General features: G+C 42.7%; 1 protein-coding gene across 2 annotated transcripts in view; it reads right to left on the reverse strand.

Annotated features, from left to right (window-relative positions):
* MAST4 (microtubule associated serine/threonine kinase family member 4) overlaps window positions 1–26,040 on the reverse strand; it is a 550,772-nt gene that overhangs the window by 406,606 nt on the left and 118,126 nt on the right. For both annotated transcript variants that reach the window (XM_044276133.1, XM_044276132.1), the window contains exon 2: window positions 1,136–1,289. In XM_044276133.1, coding sequence (XP_044132068.1) covers window positions 1,136–1,289 — 154 coding nt within the window. The remainder of the gene's footprint in view (window positions 1–1,135; window positions 1,290–26,040) is intronic.

The following is a 26,040-nucleotide window of genomic DNA, read 5'->3' on the forward strand; positions in this document are numbered from 1 at the left end:
TCTACTGTTAGAAGCTGCGACAAGGAAAAGAGCAGCAGCAGCCCCCCTTGAGCAGGGGTAAAACGAAAGCTGCTGCAGAAAGAACACACCCCGTGGGCTGCCAGCCTGAAATAAATTTAGCAAAGCAATTGGAGCAATGAATGGGGAGATCTCTGGATTCATGTGAGGTAGAGGGCTGGCGTTAGCTTTGTTAGAGTCCGATTTCCTTTTTCACATTAAAAGCATGTGTAGAAAGGAACAAGGGGCCATCATTGATGGTCGGTACGTGTCATCGAGTTTCTTGGCCTCGGTGAGTTAAGAGCCGTTTTTTTTTACTGAAGTGTCATTATTGCAGATTGCAGTCCGCCATTTCAGCTGCTTAGTATGGCTGTAAAGCTGATCCGGGACGGCTTTTACTGGGAGTAGTCAAAGTGCTGGGTGGCTACTCCCCACGTTCCAGGCCGGGTCTTGGCAGGCTTATAAAAGCAGTCAGCACTGTCAGGTGGGGTGGATTTTCCTACATTGACAGTGAAGATGTGGCGTCATCTAAGCTGAAGACTGCAAACAGGGGTGCAGGCCGCCTGGAAGCCTGCCAGTGAACTAATCTGTGGCTGAGCATTCAGCCGGGTGTGAAGCGACACCTAGGATTCCAGGTGAACATTGTTTTGTTTTTGCGGTGTGTGAACAAGCACCAAGACTGTTATGTTTTGCCGAGTGTGAATAAAACACTGAAGTTTGATTTACAACCTGGTTCCTTGTCTGTCTACTGCGTCCGCTAACCTGACCACCAGAGCAAATCCCCACACATGGTATAACCCCCTTTACGCATTATTGCCTCGTCTATTTCTAGAATAAGTGTGGGATGGGCTGCCACCAATTTATGAGAAATATCAGAAGACACATTAAAGAGGAATCTACTTGTAACATTTTAGCATTTTGAAAATAATACATCTATTGTCTTAGAATGTATAAGGCTGCATAGTCTCGCCTTCTAAAAAGGGATGCATACTCCATGTTTATCAGCACTGGCTACAATAGCTCATAATGAAGCGAGCAAGGTCTAAAAGTCAAACTACAAATCAGATTCCTATGAAAGCAACACTATTCCAAATCTATAAGACATGCAATAATCCAGCTCTCTCAGATAGCTTCTCACCTGTCAGAGCTCCTCCCAGACTCCCTCTTCTCAGCAGCCGTCCATCGTCATTCAGCGACTTTTTGTATTTTACAGACTTGCCTGACCGAAAGGACACCTCGGGAGTACTGCATTTGCGCAACTGCATAGGAGGTGGGGACAATATGTTGTCAAGCTGTGGAAAGAATTATAAGGGTCCATTAAAAATGATGCTCCTCTTCTGCTGTAATTATGGTCCGTAACTATTTGATATATAGACAGACACAGCAGATACAGAGAACTCCAGGACGTGCCACGCTAGGCTAGATTAACAGATTCCGTTGCAGATGATGCGTTTGTTTTTTCGTAACGCCAAGAGTGAATTAAAACAAAAAACAAAAAAAACACATAAGTGTTTCCTTTATACCTTCACTTGTTTTTGGATCTACTCAAGCACCAAAATTTGTGAATCTGATCTTAAACTAAGGCCTCATGCACACGACCGTTGTTGTGTCCCGTGTCCGTTGTTCCGTTTTCCGTGATTTTCTGCGGACCCATTGACTTTCAATGGGTCTGTGGAAAATTCGGAAAATGCACCGTTTGTCATCCGTGTCCGTGATCCGTGTTTCCAGTCCGTGAAAAAAATATGACCTGTCCTATTTTTTCACGGACAACGGTTTGCGGGCCCATTCAAGTCAATGGGTCCGTGAAAAAACACGGATGCACACAAGATTTTCATCCGCGTCCGTGATCCGTATCCGTTTTTTTTCCCTATCATTTGCAGGGCAAACTTGACTTAGATTTTTTTTTTTCACTTTCCTTCATGTCTGGTGATCCTCCAAAAATCAAGGAAGACACACGGAAACAAAAACGGATCACGGAACCCCGTTTTGCGGACCGTGAAAAAATACTGTTGTGTGCATGAGGCCTAAGACAGCAGATTTTTGGCAGAAATTTCTTCCACAGTCCCAATTCATCCGAATGGGACTTGGAGAAATCGGAGCACGTGCTGCGGAAACAAACAAATTCAGGTTTCTCAACTGATTTTTCAGCGGCAGAAATTTCTGCAAGGCCTCTTTCACGTGACCGTTCGGCCTCTTGCACATGAATAGTCTGCAAATTGCGGATCCGCGAAACACGGATGCCGCCCGCCTGCCTTTCGCAATTTGTAGAACAGAACAGGCCCATTATAGAAATGCCTATATTTGTCCGCAAAATGGACAAGAATAGGACACGATCTATAATTTTTGCTGGGCCACGGAATGGAGCAACGGATGCAGACAGCACACGGAGTGTTGAACGCATGTTTTGCGGCCCCATTGAAGTGAATGGGTTCGCACCCGAGCAGCAAAAAATGCGGCTTGGATGCGGAACCAAACCACGGTCATATGCAAGAGGCCTTAGGGATTCTCTCAGGGTCGTGTTCAGAAAGAAAAAAAAACTGGTTTTGCAAGCAAGTTCTGTCCAGTGGCGGATTACAATAGGGACGTTCGGGTCGGCAGCCCCGGGCCCAGCACCGCTGGGGGGGCCCAACGCTGACCCGAACGCCCACATACTGCGGCGGGGCACGGGAGCGCATAGCTCCCTGTCCCGTCGCCGATCACCGGCATTCACCGCATAGGCCTCAGGCCTTGTAGGCCTGAGGCCTATGCGGTAGTGAAATCCCGGCGCAGGCGTGCGTGATGACGTCATCGCGCGCCTGTGCCGGGACGCAGCACTGTGACGCGCCTGACTCATCCCGCCCGCCTTCCTCTGCGAGCAAGCGCCTGGCCCTGGACATAGGTGAGTATTTATTTTTTCATTTTTTGTTCATTTTTTATTTTTTTATTTCATTTGCCTACTTGGGGGGGGGGGGGGGACACAGGAGGACCTATTAGGGAAGATAAATCGATCGAACATGGGGGGGAATGTGGGGGCTGTATGGGGCCAAATTATTATGGGAGGGAATACTATGTGGGGGCAAATTACTAGATGGGGCAGTGTGGGGGCAAATTATTATGAGGGAATACTATGTGGGGGCAAATTACTAGATGGGGCAGTGTGGGGGCAAATTATGAGGGAATACTATGTGGGGGCAAATTACTATGTGGGGGAAAATTATTATGAGAGGGACTACTATGTGGGGGCAAATTACTAGATGGGGCAGTGTGGGGGAAACTATTGTGTGGGGGAAAATTGCTGTGTGGGGGCAAATTATTATGGGAGGGACTACTATGTGGGGGCAAATTTCTATCTGGGGGTAGTGTGGGGGAAACTATTGTGTGGGGGTAATTGCTATGTGGGGGCAAATTACTATGTGGGGGCAGTGTGGGGTAATTGCTATGTGGGGACAGTGTGGGGTAATTTCTATGTGGGGACAGTGTGGGGTAATTGCTATGTGGGGGTAATTGCTATGTGGGGGCAAATTGCTATGTGGGGGCAAATTACTATGTGGGGGCAAATTACTATGTGGGGGCAAATTACTATGTGGGGGCAAATTACTATGTGGGGAAAACTATTGTGTGGGGGCAAATTATTATGAAAGGGAATACTATGTGGGGACAAATTACTATGTGGGGGCAAATTATTATGAGAGGGACTACTATGTGGGGGCAAATTACTAGATGGGGCAGTGTGGGGGCAAATTACTAGATGGGGCAGTGTGGGGGCAAATTACTAGATGGGGCAGTGTGGGGGCAAATTGCTATGTGGGGACAAATTACTATATGGGGCAGTGTGGGGGCAAATTACTATGTGGGGGAAACTATTGTGTGGGGGAAATTGCAATGTGGGGACTGTGGGGTAATTTCTGTGTGGGGTAATTTCTATGTGGGAAAATTGCTATGTGGGAGCAAAATACTATGTGGGGGCAGTGTGGTGGAAATTACTATGTGGGGGCAGTGTGGTGGAAATTACTATGTGGGGGCAGTGTGGAGGAAATTACTATGTGGGGGTGTTGCTATTGGGGAGGCACTATAGGGGCAATTCTATTATTTCTGGGGACACTATACAGGGATTATTGCCTGGAGCACAATAGAGGGTGGTATTATTACTGGGGGTCTCTAGGGGACATTATAGCTGCTGTGGACACTATAGGGACATTTGGGGTAATTTATCAAACTGGTGTAATGCAGAACTGGCTTAGTTGCCCATAGCAGCCAATCAGATTCCACCTTTCATATTTGACAGCTCTTTTGGAAATCCAGTTCTACTTTACACCAGTTTGATAAATTACCCCAATTATATCTTTCAGGGTCACTATTTTTTCAGCAGTATAGTTACTGGGGCATTGGGGAGCACAACGGGCAAAGTATTGGGGGTGGCAGGATGATACTGTGGGGACACCAGGATGAGGAGCTTGATGGAAAAATTGAGAAATCTAACGTGTCTGTGTTACAAACTGTAGAGACGAGATGCGGCTGAAAGAATTTGCCATGGTGGTCTGGGTCAAATGGAGGAGAAGAGGAAATAGAAGGTCTACATGACAGGAGATGTCACTGGATGTAACAGGTATGTGGTGCTGTATTCTCCTCCATGTCTTTTTTATTACAATTATATGTATTTTAAATTTGACGACCAAATTTTTCAGTTTAGGACCCAATTTGGGGTATTTTTTTTTTGTCTGAAGATGTCATATGGCCTAAGAAGAGACTGTGGCGCTCATAAAGCACCGCAGCCTCTTCATACAAAAAAAAAAAAAAACTAAACTAAAATGGGGGGGGGGGGGGGGGGCCCAAGTTGGGTAGATAGCCCCGGGCCTATCATGCACTTAATCCGGCCCCTGGTTCTGTCAGTTATGTCTGCGATTGCGTTCAGTGTTTCAGTTTTCAGTTTTAATGCATTTTTCATGTGCATAAAAAAAAAAAAAAAAAAAAAAAACTGAAGGTTTACAAACATCTCCTAGGAACCATCAGTGAAAAACGCACTGCATCCAGGTTACTTCCGGATGCAATGCGTTTTTCACTGAAGCCCCTTTCACTTCTGTGGGGCCAGCACTGCGTGAAAAACGCAGAATATAGAACATGCTGCGATTCTCACGCAACGCTGAAATGAAGCGTGAAAAACAACGTTCATGTACACAGACCCATTTAAATGAATGGGTCAGGATTCAGTGCGGGTGCTACGCGCTCACGTCACGCATCGTACCCGCGCAGAAAACTCGCTCATGTGAAGGGGGCCTGACTAATCTGGTTGTGTGGATTCTAACATTTACATACTATTACGGTTTTTACAGATAAAAAAAACTGCTTAGACGGTATTTCAGGAGAAGACAGTAGGAGGCTGGAGTTGTCAGGGAGCTTGTCTGACAGAATTGACACTGAATGACATTCAGCAGCTGGATGTGTACTGTAATAAATGCACTGCAGAAGGCAACAATACACTCAATATAGAAGAAAAAAACATTCCATCGTGTCCACAGCATTTAAAGGGAGCCCGATACTATAAATTCTACTGATAAACGAGGCACAGTGCCTTGAAGCACTAGCTCAGCTAAATGTAATGATACCTTTCATTGCTCTATTCTGGAGAAAAAGGACTTAATCCATAAGCAAATGAGCAGTTAAAAGGGTTGTGCACATTTGGGGGGTGGTTTTGGCGACCCTTCCCCTCCCAGACAGAACTGCAAAGGGAAGCATACTTAGACTACTTTCACACTCGCGTTTTGGGCGGATCCGTCATGGATCCGTTACAATAATACAACCGCATGCGACTGTCATGAACGGATCCGTTTGTGTTATCTGTAACATAGCCAAGACGGATCTGTCATGAACACTATAGAAAGTCAATGGGGGACAGATCCGTTTTCTATTGTGCCAGATTGCGTTTTCTATTGTGCCAGTTTGGCTCAGTTTCGTCAAGCGGACAGCAAAACGTTGCAAGCAGTGTTTTGGTGTCCGCCTCCAGAGCTGAATGGAGACTGAACAGAGGCAAACTGATTTATTCTGAGCGGATCCTTTTCCATTCAGAATGCATTAGGGCAAAACTGATCCGTTTTGGACCGCTGGTGGGAGCCCCTGACGGATCTCACAAACGGAAAGCCAAAACGCCAGTGTGAAAGTAGCCTTCCCTGCTCCCTTTGCATCATGACAAATGGTCACATGACGCAAGGAGATCAAGTCTCTGCTGTGGCCAGCGATTGGCCTCACCGGCATCAAAATGGAAGTTTACATCCAGGAACCCGAGAAGAGAAGGCCAGAGAGTGCAGGAGCCAGCGTTGGGTAGCAGGCAAGTATGTGTCCCTTTTCAGGTCTGCCCAGGAAGGACGGTTTGCTAAAACACCCCTCCAAACACAAGCACAACCCCTTTAAGTGCACTAAGGATGGGCCCAAGCTACTCCTTCACATACTTCCTCTATCAGCCCCTTTCTCTCATTCTTTATCAACAGGGACAGGCGAAGGGGCTAGGCAGGAAGCTGGCCCTGTCAAGCAAAAAAGCGGGAGGGGTTGGCACAGAGCGGCTCGGCCCTGCCCTCAGAGCACTTAATTCCTCATTTTCACACAGATTAAAAGTACTTTTTCACCAGAAAGAAGCAACAGATCGCTAAGTGAGCTGTATCATTCCATTCAGCCGCGCTAGCCCCTCAGGGCATTGTGCTAGGTTTAATAGTCAACATCCTGGTGACAGGTTCCCTTTAAGACTATTTACGTATAATGTTCTTTCATTTTTAAACTTTTGATGCACAGGAACAATAAAAAATAAAAACATGGCTGTGCCTTTAAAAATATGGTTTGTTATATTGGTTCAAAGCTCATTTAAAAATGTAATTTACGGCTTTAAAAGTTGTGTATTTGACTCAATTTGTGTCCCAGCAGTAACGGTACAGAAGAAATAATAAAGTCTCGGCGCACCACCAAATTAAGTTTTATAGATTTTAACAATTATTTTTATCTAGGGGAAAAAAAGTCCCATTCCTAGGCACGAAGCTTTCTTTTTCAGGCATTATAAGCGCATTTATCATTAGGCTTTCATTTCCGAGCGTTGCTCAAGCTGGGTTCAGAGCACACAAGGAAAGGACGTGTGATAAAAGCTTAAATACATCTGCCACAGCATGTAGGGAACGTACAGAGAACGCCGGGATATTAATAAGAGATGTTGAGGTTCCTCAGTCAGGAGACTCCTATTAGAACACGGCTTTCAGAATAACAAGCAAGCGGCGCCCAAAACGGTCTCCATCCTCAGACAGAAAAAAGGCTTCTGTTTTTAGCTACACAAGCCCTTCCTGCTAAAGCAAATGATTCTTTCCTTCATTAGACCATTTATTATAACAGAACAAATAAGAGCGAGAAAATGTCCGTCACGTCAAGTTTTTTCTACTTTCTGAAGAACTTCAATGTTTCAAAAAGCAAACAGATAGAAATGACTATATATGCTTCAACCCCAAAATCTCAGGCTTCGTCCACATCACCACAGAACCTTTTCTCCAGTCAAAAATAACGGATATCTGATGGAACCGACACAAACGGATATAAAATGAGACCAACGGATGTTTAAGATAAAGGATACGTTTTTTTTTTTTTTACTTCTCTGTTCTTCTGATGGATCTGTGAAGCCTAAGGCCACCTGCACAGAATGCGGTATACATGCGCGGATTCCCATGGAGAAAAAACTGTGTATTACAGCACCAGCAAAGTGTATGAGATCAAACTAATTTCTGACTGTTTTCGCTACAGATTTAACCCTTTTCAATGGAAGGGTGAGATCGGGGAAAAACAGCATCAAATCTGCACCAAAAACCGCTGTTAGTTTCTGCAGCATATGTGCACCAAAATCTGCAATGTCTAACAGAAATCTGTGTGGAAATTCATAGCATACACCTTCACTTGAGTGCAGGTACCCTAAGGCTGGGTTCACACCTGAGTGTTTTACAGCGCGTTCCTACGCGCTGTAAAACGCTCAACAAGGAGAAACCAATGATTCCCTATGGGAATGGTTCGCACTTGGGCGTTTTACAGCGCGTACGATCGCGCTGTAAAACGCCCGACGCTCCAAAAAGTACATGAGCGACTTTTGGGGCGTTTGTGGCCATAGGACACTGTAGTGAATCACACAAACGCGCGTCAAACGCGCGTTTACTATTACAAAAACGCGCATAAAAATGCGCGTCAAAAACGCGCGTAAAACGCGCGTTTGCGCAACGCTCAAGTGTGAACCCAGCCTAAGGCTGTCTGCACATGGGTGCGGGTTGTGATACAGAATTTCTGTGCGGAATTATGTTTCTGCACCAAATTCACACCAAAAAACGCGGTTTTTGGTGCAGTCTTGCTGCAGATTTCAACTTTGCATTGCAAAAAATAAAATAAAAAATGTAATCACACAAACCATTGACATGGTATGGATTGCAATATCCGCTGGTCAATTTCTGCAAAGAAAAAAACCACCGCAGGGTGTACATGAGATTTGCCTTATGGCAAACACTTTGCTGGTACTGTACTATGTTGCAGTTTGTTTGTTTTTTTAACAAAAGTCAATGCGTGGTCCGTAATGTGTGCAGAAACGAGTCATTCACTCACAATAATTGCCTGCTTGTCATAGAAGGCGAGAGCTGCATTTAGGGCGCTTTGTGTCACACGTTGCGACAGTGATGCATGTTGAATATGGCATAAAAAATGTGGCAAAAAACAGTGTGTGGTTTTTGCAATACCATACCTGTATTTATACTGCGTTTCCTTCCAGCAAAGGAAGACACACAGCAGACCTGGATCATATTAACGGAATTCATTTTCGCAGTGTGTAGTTTGCTTTTTCTGCTGTTCCTTTGCTGGAAGGAAATGCAGTATAAACACAGATATGTTGTTGCAAAAACTGTATGTATTAGATTTTTTTCTAGCATCACTGCGACATGTGGCGGCACCCTTACATGCAGCAATCGCCTCCACTGTAAGGGGCTGAGGGTTCAGTCCTACAATTACTCCTTCCCATAGAGAATCAGGATTTCAGGCCACTCTACACGTGCTAATGATCAAGGCAATTACTGAAAAAGTATTCTGCTTGTTCCTGATAATTGCCCTGCTTTAGGGCTCATGCACACAAACGTATTTTCGTTCAGTTTTTTTTTTTTTGCTGCCCGCATGCGGAACCATTCACTTCAATGAGTCCGCAAAAAAAAATAAAAAAAATGGAAATGACTCCATGTGCATTCCAGTTCCATATGTCCACATGGCCATTCTGCAAAAAATGTCCATTTTGCGAATAAAGGATAGGCATTGTCATAACGGATCCTCAAAAAAACGGATGCAATACGGGTGTCACTTGGACGTCATCCGTATTGTCACATATGGCCGTGGGCAGGAGCCCTTAAGATGCCACTAATTACCCGATGTATGAGCAAACTTGTTTATAGGGTGAAAACATCCCTGATGCAGTCACCTAAATAAGGGCTCATGCACACAACTGTTGGTTGTTTAGCGGTCGGCAAAACACCGATAATGGCTGTGTGCATTCCTCATTTTGTAGAATGGTAGGAGCAGCCCCTAACAGAATGTCCTATGCTTTTCCATAATGCGGACAATAATAGGAATTTTTTTTTTTTTTTAGAAACAGTCATGAGGACATACAGATATGGAATGCACACAGTCATTTCCGTTTCATGCGTCCTACTACAGCTGAGGCGATTGCTGCATGTAAATGCAGCTCTCACCTCCTGTAGAATGCAATTAATCAGGAACAAATGGTTTGTGCACAATAACATTCTGCTGTGTCAGCTTGTGTAAAAGGGGCCTTAAAAGGTGTTGTCGCACTAAAAACATTCTGCCGTTTTCAAACCAGCACCTGGATCTGAATACTTTTGAAATTGCATGTAATTAAAAGTTTAGCATAGCCAGTGAGTTATTCCAAAAAGTATCTGTATAGCGCCACCTGCTGTTCATTCTTTTTCCTTATTTATCTGTTCATCTCACTGATGTGGACACATGCTCCGTTCCATCCTTCAACTGCCTCCTGAGCTGTGATACGGAGAGAGCTGCAGTAAATGAAAAGGACACCTCCTGAGCAGCAGTAAGGACACGTCCCTTACCTGTCAGTGTGCTATAAATCTAGAAGAGCAACTGGAGAAATTAATGGGGAGATCTGTGGGTCCATGTGAGGTGCAGGGCTGGTTCTAGTTCGGTTAGAAATAGATCATGTACTATATGATGTCTGATTTTCATTTTTTTTACATGAATTAACCCCTTTAAGGCGACCATATTGGCAATGATTTCACCAAAGAGTTTGCTCATTCATCAGGTGATTGGGGGCACATTTATACAGGGCTGCTCCTTCCTGATAATTGCCCTGATCACTGGCCCATTTAAAGGGACCTTTACCCAATGTGATATCACATATTTCTTATCTCCTTGCTTCCTGCCTTGCATGACACCAGCTCTAATCCGCAAGAAAGGATGGCAGCAGGTGTCCAACTTCTCTACAGCGCCGCCAGTGTTTATAGAGGAGAATTCTCACCGGCAAGACTGGGTTTTACGGTCCTTTTATATTGATGGCCTCTCCTCAGAATAAGCCATCGGTATCTGATCCGCGGGAGTCCACTGAAGTGAATGGGAGCAGCGCTGCAGTAACCAGCTCCATCCACTACACACAATGGACAGCGCTGCGTAGTTTTGGCGCTGGAGCTACTGCAGAACAGCTGATCGTGCAGGGTGTCGATCCCCCACCCATTAGATATCGATGGCCTATCCTAAATTTAGGCCATCAAAATAAAAGGACTTTGAAACCCCTTAAATAAATCAGCAGCCATCACATATGACCTATAAATGGCATAGTGTGTATTAATCACTACAATTCTCATTCAGTATTTCCCAAGAAAAAAAAAAAAAAAAAAAGACGGTCAGAATAAAATCAATAATGTATGAATGAAAATTGCTCTCCGCTCACTCAGACAACAGACGGCCGTTGTAGTACTTTAACTTGTTCCTGTATCAGAAGCTTAAATCCACATGAAAACCGGGGCAAACATCAAGGCTGAAACATCTCATTTTTTTCTAAACCTTTAGGGAATCGCAATTATTTTTTTTTTTTTTGGTTGAATGTTCTCCTCATATGTAAGCGTGTCAGGTATCATTCTTGATTCTGTGATGTGACCTTATGAAAAAAAAATACAAAGTCAAGAGAGAAGAAGCTGCTCTTTTGTACAAATAGATAAGGGATCAGCCAGTCTGACGGGTTTTTATGTGAGAAAAAAACTAAACAAAAAAACTCTAAAACGAGGGATGCCTTTTCTTCTATCCATTAAGAAAAAGCGTTTCATGTGTCCGTCCTGTGACTATTCTGGTATGAAGCCTGAGCAAAGATCACTTGCAATCTTAGCTAAATATTGCCTTCCAAAGCAAAAAAATGGCGGTCTTATACTGCAATATAATCATTTTTAATGGTAAATGAGGATCAATCGCCAGTTTACTTTACATCGGGTTCTATCATCAGGAATTGTTAGGGAAGGACTCAATTAAATCTCAGCTCTTAGGCCTCTTTCACACGGGCATCGTGTGTGAGGGCCGGATAGGATGCTGGTGCATCATGGGAAAATGCACCATTTTTCCACGAGCGTGCAAAGCGTTTTGCACGCGCGTGAGAAAAATCGGCATGTTTGGTACCCAGCCCCAAACTTCTTTACAGAAGTTTAGGTTTTAGATCAGTGTTTTGTAAATTTTATTATTTTCCCTTATAACATGGTTATAAGGGAAAATAATAGCATTCTTAATACAGAATGCTAAGTAAATTAGGGATGGAGGGGTTAAAAAAAAAAAAAAGAATAATATTCAACTCACCTCATCCACTTGTTCGTGCAGTCCGGTTTGTCTTCTTTCTTCTTCTGTGAGGACCTGGGAGAAAAGGACCTTAGCTGATGTCACTGCTCTCATCACATGGTGATGTACCATGTGATTGACCATGTGATGATCACAGTTACGTCACCAAAGGTCCTTTTCTCCCAGGTCTTCAAAAGAAGAAGAAAGACGACGAGCCGGGCTACGCGAACAAGTGGATCAAGCGAGTTGCATTTTTTTTAACCCCTCCATCTCTAATTTACTTAGCATTCTGTATTAAGAATGCTATTATTTTCCCTTATAACAATATTATAAGGGGAAACAATAAAGATCGGGTCCAATCCCAATCATCACCTAGCAACCATGCGTGAAAAATCGCTTGCGATTTTCAAGCACCCTTATTCACTTCTATGGGGCGCGTGGAAAATGCACAATAGAGAGCTTGCTGAGATTTTCACGCAACGCACAAGTGATGCGTGAAAATCACCGCTCATGTGCACAGCCCCATTGAAGTGAATGGTTTCGGATTCAGTGCGGGTGCAGTGCGTTCACAGCACGCATAGCACGCGCGCGGAAAATTCTCCCGTGTGAAAGGGGCTTTACTGTCGTTTTTCAAACAAACTATAGGCTGATCCGAAAAGAGGTGTCACAGCGGTAGCCTGCTGCCGCCGCTTCTCTCTTCGCCTCTACTAGCAGTTCTGACCCGTCTCCCGTTGTGTCCTTCTTGGCAGGCCCAGCCACCAGGCTTGCTCTGACCCCCTACAACGGTAGCGGGTTGCTCCTCATGTACCTGCAGGAAACATGTGCGCTCCCTCCGGCTCTTAAAGGGCCAGGGTACACATCTTTACCACCCAATGGCTGTCAACAGTGGGGTATTTAAGGCACGCTAGTATCTCACAATAGGTGTCTGCTCTGTTGTCTGCCCATGTATTAACTTTCTGCCCATTTACTTGATTCTGACCCTTCTGTAACTGATCGGACCTAGGCCTGGCCTCCGTATTGCCCCCTCACTGCCCGCCCTGAACTCGGACCATTTACTGTTGATCTGTGTTTAGCCACTAGTTTTTTTTTTCCTGGCTTTTTCCCCTATGTGAAAAGGCCTGAAAATAATGCCAAGAGCTTGGTTTTTTTTTTTGTTTTTTTTTTAAAACACCACCTAATCAACTAAAACTTGTTGTAAATGTAAACTTAAAAAAAGTACCCAAAAACGCTGATTTAAAAATATGCAGGTTAAAACATGAGGACACACGCTCACTCAAGTAATTTGACAACTTTAAACAAATACACATTTTATTCAAAGGTGTCAAGGTGGATTTTCCATTGTAAGTAATAGATATTGTACATGATTCATATACGTCAATTGTTGTGCCTTATCATTTATTGCTGATCTTGATCAATTGTGCCGCCATAATCTTTACCAGATGCACGGTTCTGCAAATTCCCCTTGTAGCGACATTATAAGAGCCTAGCTGTTGAGAGCCATTCCTACGCAACAATGATGCTCCTTTTCTGTCTGGGAGGAAACTCCTATCAGCCAGGAATAGGGATGGTCCCAAACTATAGATAATTTGTTGTTGGTTTGAAAAATCATTATGTGGAAAGGCACATGAAAAGGGTTTTTCTCCTCTTTTCATATTGATGGCCCACTGGAAAGTCTTTTTAATTGGAAAATTTGATAAGAAAAATTCCAATAGTATCAGAGACACTGCCAAAGTTTTATTTGGAAATCATGAAAATGTTTTCCCACCGGATATGCCACTGATGCCCCATCGGCTTTGAGGATAGAGATCTCAGCGTTAGGGCTCATGCACACAAACAAATTTTTTCCCCACATCCAATCCACATTTTGTGTGGGTCAGATGCGGACCCATTCACTTCAGTGGGGCCGCAACAAATGTGGACAGTACACCGTGAGCTGTCCGCATCCATATGTCCATTCCCCAGCCCCGGAAAAAAAATAAAAAATTTAAATTTAAAAATAAATAAAATAGAACATGTCCTATTCTTGTCCGTTTTACGGACAAGGACAGTTTTTCAAAGGGCGGAATGCACACAGCCAGTATCCGTGTTTTGCTGATCTGCAATTTGTGGACTGCAAAACAGGCTACGGTCGTGTGCATGAGGAATCCATGCTAAAAACCCATTATCAAATCCACGTTCAATCCATCTCACAAGCTAGTGAATGGGGTTTCCACAAGCAGCTTAAAGTGTGTCATCATTAAATTGTTTGACCTATTGTTTAAATCATGTTTTTATGTTAGGCCCCATTCACACGTCCGCAATTTCGTTCCGCATTTCCGTTCCCGAAAAAATAGAACATGTCCTATTCTTGTCCACAATTGCGGAGAAGAATAGGCATATTCTATTAGTGCCGGCGATGTGCGGTCCACAAAATGCGGAACGCACATTGCAGTGTCCGTGTTTTGCGGATCTGTCACCCTCTCCACTGTGATTGGACCATGCTACAGCCAGGGAGAAGGAGACGCCCATTGAGAAACCTGGTGTCGCCTCCTCCCTGTACCGATGCTCAGCATTAACATACTGGGCAGGAAAACAGGGTGGGTGGGGGGAGTGAAAATAAAAGAATATTCATTATTCTCATGAATTCTATACAAAAAATCCACAGATAAGCCACATTGAATGAAAATCTATGAGTGGATCGACAGCAAATCTGAGTGAGAAATCCAACAGCTAGCCTTGGATTTCTGCTACAAATTATCTAGTAAAATACAAGTCATACTCGCCAGTCAAATCCTCAATGTGTGAGATTAGCTTTAATCTTAAGGACTATACCTAAACATAAGCAACCAAAACTTCACTTCATCCTCAACCTACCTTGTACATTGGTTGGTTGGTTTCAGGAGGAAAACTGAACACTAGGGATGTGCCTACAATAAAAAACAGATAATCACTTACCTAGCAGATCCCATGTTGATCCCAGTGTTTACCCCCAAACACTGGCCTCAGCACTGCACCCCTAAGGAGAGCAATTGGCTGCAGCCGTTACAGGTTGGCATGACGTCACTGCTGCAGCCAGGTACAAAAGGCCTGGCCGGTATAACCAGAGTGGCAGCAAGAGAACGGCTAGGAAAGTGATCCAATTCTTTATTGCAGGCACATCCCAAGTATTATCCTGTTTCCTCCTGTAACAATACATACATACCACCGTCACCATACACTGTCGATTATAAGCCCTCACGGGCTGGCTCCTCTATCTTTCTGTACCAGTCTGTAACTCGTCTTGTTCATGCTTATTGCAATTGTGTGTATTATGTATGTATATCCCTTTTCATACATACAGCGCCAGGAAATGAATGGCACTTTAATAATAAATAATATAATACAAATAATAGATGTGCAGGGAAATCAGTCTACATGGAAACTCTTAAATGGGTTTTCGAAGATTCTGATATTGATGACCTACCCATTTAAGATTGGCGGGTGTCGGATCAGTTGTTTGAGGAGGACACTGAACTCTGGTGAACAGCATGGACTCCTCACAGCTTACCAAGCACAGCACCATCAATTGTATAGTGGCTGTGCTTGGTATTGCAGCTCAGCCCCATTAACTTGAATGGGACCGAGTTGCACCTAGGCCATGTGACCAATGAATGTGTAACACCCCAGAGTTATGTTACTACACGCCTCTGCACTGCTACTATCTCCTAAGAGCCTTTATACTGTCATCTGATGTAATTTATATTATGTCCTCCACAAATGTGCATATAAATCCATGTTAATCATATATGTCATTTGTCTGGTTACCAGCAGGTGGTAGCAATCCTTTGGCAAGTAAAGTTTAGTTTAGTGTTTAGTGAATCTAAGCTGGAATGGATTATTCCAGTTTAGCTCCCCCTCTGTGGAAAGGTGGGCTGGTCCCACATCCTGCAGCATGGGTGGAGAAGGAAGTTAGAGTCAGTGTAGCCTTCCCCCTTGCTAGGGGAAGGCTGTGTGATAGTATCCAGGAGACCCCCTGTATAGGGAAGACAGCAAGGACCTAGCCTCGGCTGAGACTTGGCCATATATCCAGTCTGAGCAACTTCAGCTCAGCTGGATAAGGAAAGCAGAAACTACAGACAAACTCCAACAAACTCCAGAGTTCCAGGAAGAAAGCATCCCCTAAAAATCCATCTGTGAGATAAGTCTAGAGTTCTAGGAGAAGCCAATTCCTCCTCAGCTAGTCTGTCCCCACACAGCAGAAGGTACCAGAGATTTGTGCAGAAGCTAATCCTGCCACAATTACAGGGCTACCAAGCAGACATTTATCCTGCAAGCTCCACATTTAAAGCAGAAGTACTCATTCCTGCCAATGATTGCCAAAACCTGCTGGGACCAAGAGACGAAAAGCTGTATACTGCTTGGATGCAAATTACCTCAAGTAAAGCAACGTTTGAACTTCATCTAAAGGTCTGAACATTATTTCTTCAGCAAAATTCCTCTATTACTCCTATTATCATTACACTCAAATTTATTGCATGTGTGCCAGGAGTCCGGCTGTACCCAGATAGGACACCGTGACAACTACCACTACCCTACAGTGACATTATAGGCCATTACACTACTCTAGCATTCCTAATCTGGGACGTGCGTTGTAACACCTTGAAAGGGCCCTGGATAGAACCCTGTGCACGCTGCAATTGGCGTCACAACAAATACAAGATATATTATCCAACCGACCCAATCGCTGCAAATGTAGGCCTTCAAACAGCTGATAGAATGCCAAAAATTCTAGATTTTGGAGAACCTCTTTAAGACTCTTTAACCCATTAGGGACCGGGCTCATTTTCACCCTAAGGACCAGGCCCTTTTTTTGCAAATCTGACCAGTGTCACTTTATGTGGTGATAACTTTAAAAACGCTTTTACTTTTTCGTCACATATTGTACTTCATGACACTGGTAAAATGGAGTAAAAAAATAATAATTTTTATTTTATTTTTTAAATACCAAATTTGCCAAAAAGTTGGAAAAATTTGCAAATTTCCAAGTTTCAATTTCTCTACTTCTATAATACATAGTAATACATACAAAATACATTCCCCATATGTCTACTTCATGTTTGGATCATTTTGGGAATAATATTTTATTTTTGGGGGATGTTACAAGGCTTAGACGTTTAGAAGCAAATCTTCAAAAACCCACTTTTTAAGGACCAGTTCAGATCTGAAGTCACTTTGTGAGGCTTACAGAATAGAAACCACCCAAAAATGACCCCATTATAGAAACTACACCCCTCAAGGGATTCAAAACTGATTTTACAAACTTTGTTAACCCTTTAGGTGTTCCACAAGAATTAATGGTAAATAGAGATACAATTTCAAAATTTCACTTTTTTGGCCGATTTTCCATTTTAATAATTTTTTTCCAGTTACAAAGCAAGGGTTAACAGCCCAACAAAACTCAATATTTATGGCTCCGATTCTGTAGTTTACAGAAACACCCCATACGTGGTCGTAAACCGCTGTACAGGCACATGGCAGGGCGCAGAAGGAAAGGAATGCCATATGTTTTTTGGAAGGCAGATATTGCTGGACTGGTTTTTTGACACCATGTCCCATTTGAAGCCCCCCTGATGCACCCCTAGAGTAGAAACTCCCAAAAAAGTTACCCCATTTTAGAAACAATGGTATAGGGTGGCAGTTTTGTTGGTACTATTTTAAGGTACATATGATTTTTGGTTGCTTTATATTACACTTTTTGTGAGGCAAGATAACAAGAAATAGTTGTTTTGGCACAGTTTTTATTTTTTGTTACTTACAACATTCATCTGACAGGTTAGCTCATGTGGTATTTTTATGGACCAGGTTGTCACAGACGCGGCGATACCTAATATGTACACTTTTTTTATTTATGCAAGTTTTACACAATGATTTCATTTTTGAAACAAAAAAAATAAAAAAAATCATGTTTTAGTGTTTCCATTTTCTGAGAGCCATTTTTTTTTCCATTTTTTGGGCGATTATCTTGGGTAGGGTATGATTTTTGCGGGATGAGATGACGGTTTGATTGGCACTATTTTGGGGTGCATATGACTTTTTGTGATGTAAGGTGACAAAAAAATGGATGTGGCGATACATAAATAAAGTATACATATTAAGTAAGTTTTACACAATAACAGCTTTAAAAAAATAATGATGTTTTAGTGTCTCCATATTCTGAGCCATATTTTTTTTATTTTTTGGGCGATTGTCTCAGGTAGGGGCTCATTTCTTGCGGGAAAATGAGATTGGTACTATTTTGGTGGGCATACGCCTTTTTGATCGCTTGCTGCTGTACTTTATTTTTTTACAGTGTTTATCTGAGGGGTTAGGTCATGTGATATGTTTATAGACCCAGTCGATACGGACACCGAGATACCCAATATGTAAACTTTTTTTCCCCCCTATTTTTTGTAACTTTATTTGGGGAAAATTACGTTTTTGTTTATTTTAACTTGAAACTTAATTTTTTTTTGGGGGGAACTTAATTTTTTAAACTTTTTTTTTCACTATATTTTTGTTCCAGTTTGGGACTAACTTTTGGGGGTCTAATCCTTTACAATGCATTCCAATACTTCAGTATTGGAATGCATTGGCTGTATGAGTAATACAGTGTGTATTATTCATACAGCTTCCTGCCTGTGACATCCAGGGGGCTGGATCTCACAGGCTCGTCACCGGAAGGCCACGCCGATGCCTAAGGAAGGCATTGCGCTGCCTTTTTATGCCATCGGGTCCCCCCTACAACCCCCCGGGGACCCGATGGCACCGCCGCCGCACCATAAAAAGCCGCAAACCGCAGGTCTGAATTGACCTGCGGTTTGCGGCGATCGCTGCGCATTGACCCAAGGTGCCTGCTCAATGATTTGAGCAGGCACCTTGTTCCGATCACCACCCGCCGGCGATCGGAAATACACATTCCAGTTTTAACGATTACATTTATTGCTTTAGATAACAGGATGTCAAACAATTTTCTAATATAACCTATTTAAAATTTCGCTTGCAGACCTTTGTCTTATCTGTACTTATATGGTGAATTAAAAACTATAACCTGGCGTGCAAAAAATAAGCCCAAATACAGGTACATTGATGGAAAAAACAAAAAAGTTATAGCTCTTGGAAAGCGATTATGAAAAAAATCTGTGAGGTCACTAAGAGGTTAAGGAAAAAATATATAACTGTTCAGTCCATTTTAGTCCTGTAAAATGCATCAGTAGGAGATCTACATAGGAATAAACATGGCATTGGTCACGTGAGTCATCATATGACCCTCAAAAGTATCATGTGACCTGACTTTCCATCAACTATCCAGGTATCTAACAGGTGAACAGTGGTGTACTGAAGAGCAGAACATATACACTGTATACAGTACTACAACCTGCAGCAGCACCTCGTGTCTGTCAGTGTAGAAGCACATCTGTGTCCTGATTTTTTTTTATATTAAACTTTATTAACATGACAACATCAGTTAGAGACAGGTAGCCATTTTACAAATCACTACAGACAGGCTATAATGAATTACTGTAAAAAAAAAATATAAAAATCACGATTCTACCACCAGTCCGTATGTACTTATCACATGAATGTGTCCTGCGTGCTGACCCAGCACATGTATGGCATATAACACTGCTTCATGAATATTAGGGTGTATAGAGTGTCCCACGATTGATGCCTGCATATAGGGGTCAACTGCCTTATATAAGAAAGGTATGTTTACAGAATTTTAAATACATGTATATTAGAAAAGTGTATGATTTCCCATTATATAAGCAAATAAAAATAAAAATAAAAAATACCCCTTTAAGTTAGAATGCATTTTATAGTTGCAGTAATGTTTAACTCAGTACATTAAGACAAATCACTTGTGGCCTATGACGGCTTCGCAAAGACTGCAAAATCCCTCAATCAGCATTTATCTGTTCACAAACTATTGCATATATTGCCGGCAACAAGTTAGCAAAAGCAAGAACAAGAGCTCATAATGACACAATGGTGTGCAGTGCAGCAGTTCCAACATAATTAGTGTCTGTCATATCTTTAATTTTGACCTTCTTTGCTCTAGTTACTTCAAGACCTCAGCGTATAAGAAATGCATAAGTGGCGTATTCAGCCTCAGGGCCACAAGTTGGAATCCAAGGCTTTGTCATCAAAGATAAAGCAGCAAGCAGACAATTAGTGTTCTTCAGCCAGAAAAGTAGAGGTGTCAACATCCTCACAATCAGAGTTATTGGAAACACCGTCCCCAAAATGCAACAATATTACAATCAGCAAGGAGGAGAACAACAAATTCTCATTTTGAAATGACTGCTATGAGACCTTAGGAGAACACGCGTCAGCCCTGCTTATGACCCGGCCTATTAAATGTAAATTTAACTAAAATTCTCCCTGCTGTGCGTTTGTCTGGGAGCAAAGACAGTGGGATATAAAAGGGAATTAATTCTCTGCTAAAAGAGGATAAAAGCAAATGGAGGAGAGTTCTTTCCCTTAGAAGGAACTGGTATTTAACCATGTAACAAAATGTGACCACAGATACAATTTAGACAATAACAAAGCAGGCACAAATAGATTTTATAAATCACAATGGTATGGTATTATGTGAAGAATGTACAAAGCTGAGGACATCACGTCTACCCACAAACATTCGGTGATTAATCCAGACCTGTCAGATTGCTATTATTGCAAGCATGATCAATTCAAATTTTATCACGCGTCCTTCAAAGTTAAAACATTTCACTCAATCAAATACAATCTTTTTGTCATAAGGTATTTTTTCATCATTATAACGGAATCACAGCAATGCTCTGTGAACAGAATTTATACAAAGGGCAGAAAGTCTAGCGTTTGCTGTTAAAGTGTCGCCGTCCTTGGTAACAGACACAGAAGATGGCAGAGAGGAAGGCAGCGCGGGGCGTGTCAGCTAGCAGAGATCCTGAGCCTGATGGAAGAACTGCTTGTGAACATCACAGGAGCTAGTCCTTATGCAACAGCCCCAGAGTGGCATTACCACCTTTGCACCCTGCTACTGTCTTTATTGGTTAACCTCATGTCATGATGCATGTTTATTCCAGGTCCAAACACTGTGCATTTCCTATTTTGCAACTGTTACGTTCAAGTGTAATGTGCTGCAGGTGGCAGCAAACACTGCAGAGCTATAGTTAAATAGAATGAAGCTTTTCATTCCATTCTAACCCCCCTCTGTGAAGGAGTGGGCAAGTCCCACGTCCTGCAGGAAGGGTGGGGACTAGTTTAGTAGCAGTCTAGCTTACCCCCTGCTATGGGAAGGAAGCAGGTGCTGGGCACGTCGCTGTTAGACGTGCCCATGCCCAAGCCAAGCTAGCTAGAGCACCTTCAGCTCTGCTGGATATGGAAGCCACAGCTGAGAACCTCAGGAGGAAAAATTCCCTGGTATAATCTAGAGTCAGACTACAGAGAGAAGTTGCAGCATAGACTCATAGAGAAGCAAAGATGCTATTTAAAGAGGACCTTTCACTAGAATAAAACTTATAAACTAACTATACAGGCATGTAGAGCGGCGCCCAGGGATCCCCCTGCACTTACTGTTATACCTGGGCGCCGCTCCATTCTCCCGGTATAGCCTCCGGTATCTTCATAGTCTCCTTCTCCCATGCTGTAGCGCTGGCCAATTGCAGCGCTCAGCTCATAGCCTTAGAGGCTTTTTTTTCTCTCAGGCTATGAGCTGAGCGCTGTGATTGGCCAGCGCTACGGCATGGGAGAATGAGACGCCGGCAGGTTCCCCTGGGTGGAGCCTAACTATGAAGATACCGGAGGACATAACGGGAGAACGGAGCGGCGCCCAGGTATAACAGTAAGTGCAGGGAGATGCCTGGGCGCCGCTCTACATGTCTGTATAGTTAGTTTAGAAGTTTTATTCTAGTGAAAATGTCCTCTTTAAGCCTGTCAGTACAGCAGAGTCAGAGAGCAACCAGTGTAGCAAAGACCAGTTTGCCTGCCAGAGTTTTAATACCAAAGCCTTCTGGAACTAACAAAGTCTGTAAACCATTTGAAGAAACATTTATGCAAAGTAAAGCTGCTTTTTAACTTCATCACAAGGTCTGGACTCAATTTATTCTTCACCCCTAAGTTAACTTTTCCCCTTTTTCTGCTGCGGAGCCAAAGCCTGGGGTCCAGTGTATCCAGGTAGGAGCACCGTGACACAAAACTTTAAGGGACATTGTAGGCCACCCTATAACACTCGGCTATTCCTACACCTGGGTACCCACCACCATTGCTTTAAAAATAGGGCCCTGGGTCGCGGAGAACGATGCAACTGGCGTCAAGAGACTCTGTCCAATCTCAAAAAGATACATAGAGGGAAGTAAGGGAAAGGACGTCTAAGCAGTATAGTGGTGGCCAAACCCACAGAAGGGAGACGCACTATGCCTCTGAGTGAAATGGATCTAGCTCTGCAGCTGAAAAGTGGAATAAATTAGGCTGAAAAAGACATAAGGGAATTCTCTCACAGTATGATATATAAGAGTGTATTACTGTACGGCGGCGGCACAAAACGCATGGCTTCATAGCAACCAATGACGCCATGCACTCCTGCACTAAGCAGGATGCCAGTCCGGTATCTCACGGACTGTGTTCCACGGACGTGTGAAAGAAGCCTAAGGCCCTCTTTAAATAGCCCTCCGAACGTGTGGTACTGAAAGTGTCATCCTCGCTTGTTCCCCGATGCTCTATTCCTGCCCCCTGGCTCCATTTATAAACAGGCTGGAGACTGGAAGACTGCCGAACGGACCCACAGCACTGGAACAGAGCAGGCAAGCATGATTATTTTCATTAGGCAACACACAATCTGGGAGATAGTTAAAAAAAAAAAAAAAAGGTCTAAAATCCTGTAAAACCCCTTTAAGGGTCCATTCACACATCTGTGTGTGTTTTGCGGATCCGCAAAACACGGACAGCAGCAATGTGCGTTCCGGATTTTGCGGACCGCACATTGCCGGCACTAAGAGAATATGACTAGTCTTGTCCGCTATTGCGGACAAGAATAGGACATGTTCTATTTTTTTTCAGGATCGGAATTGCGGACCCAGAAGTGCGGGTCTGCAATTCCGATTGGGACCGCATGTCGTGTGGCCCCATAGAAATGTATGGGTCCGCAATTCCATTCCGCAAAATGCGGAATGGAATTGCGGATGCATGAATGGAGCCTTAGGGTTCTTCAAACTTTGATTAATCGTTGCAGCCCTAAAATAAATTATATATATATATATATATATATATATATATATATATATATATAAAAATAAATATATATATATATATATATATATATATATATATATAATGGCAGCACAGACAAACATTAATGGCACATGGGTGCAAGGCCCAATGGAATAAGCAATTACCCACACATAAAAAACTAAAAAGGGCTGCACTCCCAAAAATTAAAAGAAAAATATTTATTCACCCAGAGGTACAGAAACGTTTCAGCTCTACAATAGAGCCTTGAGAAAGGCTTTATTGTTGAGCTGAAACGTCACTGTACCACTGGGTGAATAAATAGTTTTCTTAAAAAATTTTGGAGTGCTGCCGTTTTTCTTATATATATATATATGGCAGGCAGCACTCCAAGTATGGTGAAAAAAGGTAATGACCCGTTTATTCCCAGGCAACCATTCAGCCCACTCAATGGGGCCTTTGTCAAGCCCCATTGAGTGGGCTGAAACGTTGCCTGGGAATAAACGGGTCATCACCTTTTTTCACCATACTTGGAGTGCTGCCTATTTTTTGGATATATTGTATAAAGAGGAAAAGTTGCCTACCTTCCCTGAGGACTTGCACCCAATTTACTTCTTTTCACTGTTGCTTTTTGATTATATATATGAAAAAATAGAAAAAAGAAAAGAAGCAGCACACAAAAAAGCTATATGTGGGTGCAACAAATCCTCCTGAGGGACCTGAGACCAAGGCCCTAAGTGTAGATAAAAGAGCAAAAGGAAGGCAGCACTACAGGTTGTGATAAAAAAAAGTGGACGGTTTATTCACCCAACCAGCAGCAACTTTTCAGCTCTCTCTATGGAGCCTTTGTCTAGCTAGACAAAGGCTCCATAGAGAGAGCCGAAACGTTGCTGCTGGTTGGGTGAATAAACCGTCCACTTTTTTTTATCACAACCTGTAGTGCTGCCTTCTTTTTGCTCATTATATATATATATATATATATATATATATATATATATATATATATATATATATATATATATATTTTTTTTTTTTTTTTTTTTTTTTTTTCAGGGGGTTGTCCCACGAAAAATATTCCGTCATTTTCAAAACATTACCAGGATCTGAATATTTTTGTAATTGCATGTAATAAAAAATGTAGCATAGTCACTGAGTTATTTGATAAAATGTATCTGTATAGCATCACCTGTTTTATTTTTTTAATTTCTTTGACCTGCTCACTAAAAAGGCCGCACATGCTCAGTTTCATCCTGAGTTGTGATAGACAGAGCATGGACACGCCCCCTTATATGCAGCAGAAAAGATACTCCCCCTGAGCTGTCAGCTTGATATAAATCTAGCAGAGCAATGAATGTGGAGATCTCTGGATCCATGTGAGGTACAGGGCTGGTTCTAGCTTTGCTAAAAGAAGCCGTCATGTACTATATGATTTCCATTTTTTACATTAGTCATGGGATAATCCCTTTGCATGACTGCATGGAGATCTCCACACCTCCAATATAGATCTCCAAGCAGTCATGCACACCTGACCAGTTAGTCTGCCCTGGAGGCTGGTTTTAAAGTCAGTATAAAACAGAGTCTTCTTATATAGCACCTACCAGTAGCCATTTGGCTCCAGGAGAAGTATATAGTGGGCTCAGCATGCATGTTGGTACTTTCATCCCTGGATCCGATGGAAGCTGTTATGGCACCGGACAGGGTTAAAAGCAGAGTGTGCTTGGCGTGCATGCTGTGCCTGCGCTCCCTGGACTTTGTGTGGCTGTCGTTACCCATAACAGGTAGGAACTAGTGTTAGGGACCACTCATGGAGGCGACCTTGACGTGGTGAGTGGCTTATTATGCTTTGGCCAAAATGTACACCAATGCCTCATTCAACATCCAGCATAGAGGCAGGGCAGAGTGCTGGTTGCAGAGTGCTATTGCATTTGTGTTTTTGCGTTTGTATCTGTATTTCGCCATAGCAATCTGCACCTGCATAGGGTTGTGCGGGCTGAACCCACCACATTTTTTTCTTTATATTAAAGTTATGTGGGTCAAAATATAGTGATGAAAAGAAATACATTTTATCCCAAGTTTTTATTTTTTTCAGAGAATGGGCACAGGTCAGTTTTACTGCAAAGGGAATTCTATTAAAAAGTACAACTTGTCTATTTATAAAAAAAAAAAAAAAAAAAAAAAAAAAAAAAGAGCCCCCATACGGCTATGTGAAAAAATTAAATAAAAATTAAATAAGAAGAAGCTTATGGCTCAGGGAAGGCAGGGAGCAAAAAAACAAAAACAGAAGGTCCTGAGAGGGTTAGAGGGTTTTTGTCACTTCGGCAAGTAGCATTCATCATGGAGAGAAAGGTAATACAAGACAATTACTAATGTGATGTGATTGTCCATATTGCTTACTTTCCTGGATGGAGTCATTTTTCCATCACCTTATGCACTGCTCGTTTCCATGGTTACAGACCACCCTACAATCAGTCATTGGTGGCCGTGCTTGCACACTGTAGGAAAAAGCACAATTCTCTCTGGTGGCTGGGACCATGGGGGCGCACATAGGCTGGTGCTTTTTCCTATCGTGTACAAGCACGGCCACTGCTGCTGGATTGCAGGGTGGCCATAACCATGGAAACGAGCAGCGTATAATGTGATGGAAAAAATTAATCAAGCCAGCAAAGGAGGCAATAGGGACAAACACAATACATTAGTAAGTGCTTTGTACTAACTGAAGTGAGACAACCCCTTTAAAAATAGCATTTAGCATAATATGTCTGCTTGGAAATCTCAAAGATATGGCTGCAAACACATTGGTCATTATTACAGATAACCTTTCCCCACTTTCTTACCATCACAACTACACTTACACTTAAAAAAATAAAAAATAGATAAAAAATAAAAACTCCGTGTCACATCTATTTATTTTTCGAGGGATCTACAGTATGTTGGGTTTCTTATGTTCAGGAGAAGATAAGTGGCGGTTTTATCTCTAATTAGCTGTTCGTGGAAAGAATCCCTTTGTCTAAGCGAATGCTCAGGCTGCCT

This window comes from Bufo gargarizans, chromosome 1 (assembly GCF_014858855.1).
Source record: "Bufo gargarizans isolate SCDJY-AF-19 chromosome 1, ASM1485885v1, whole genome shotgun sequence".
Lineage (NCBI taxonomy): Eukaryota > Metazoa > Chordata > Amphibia > Anura > Bufonidae > Bufo > Bufo gargarizans.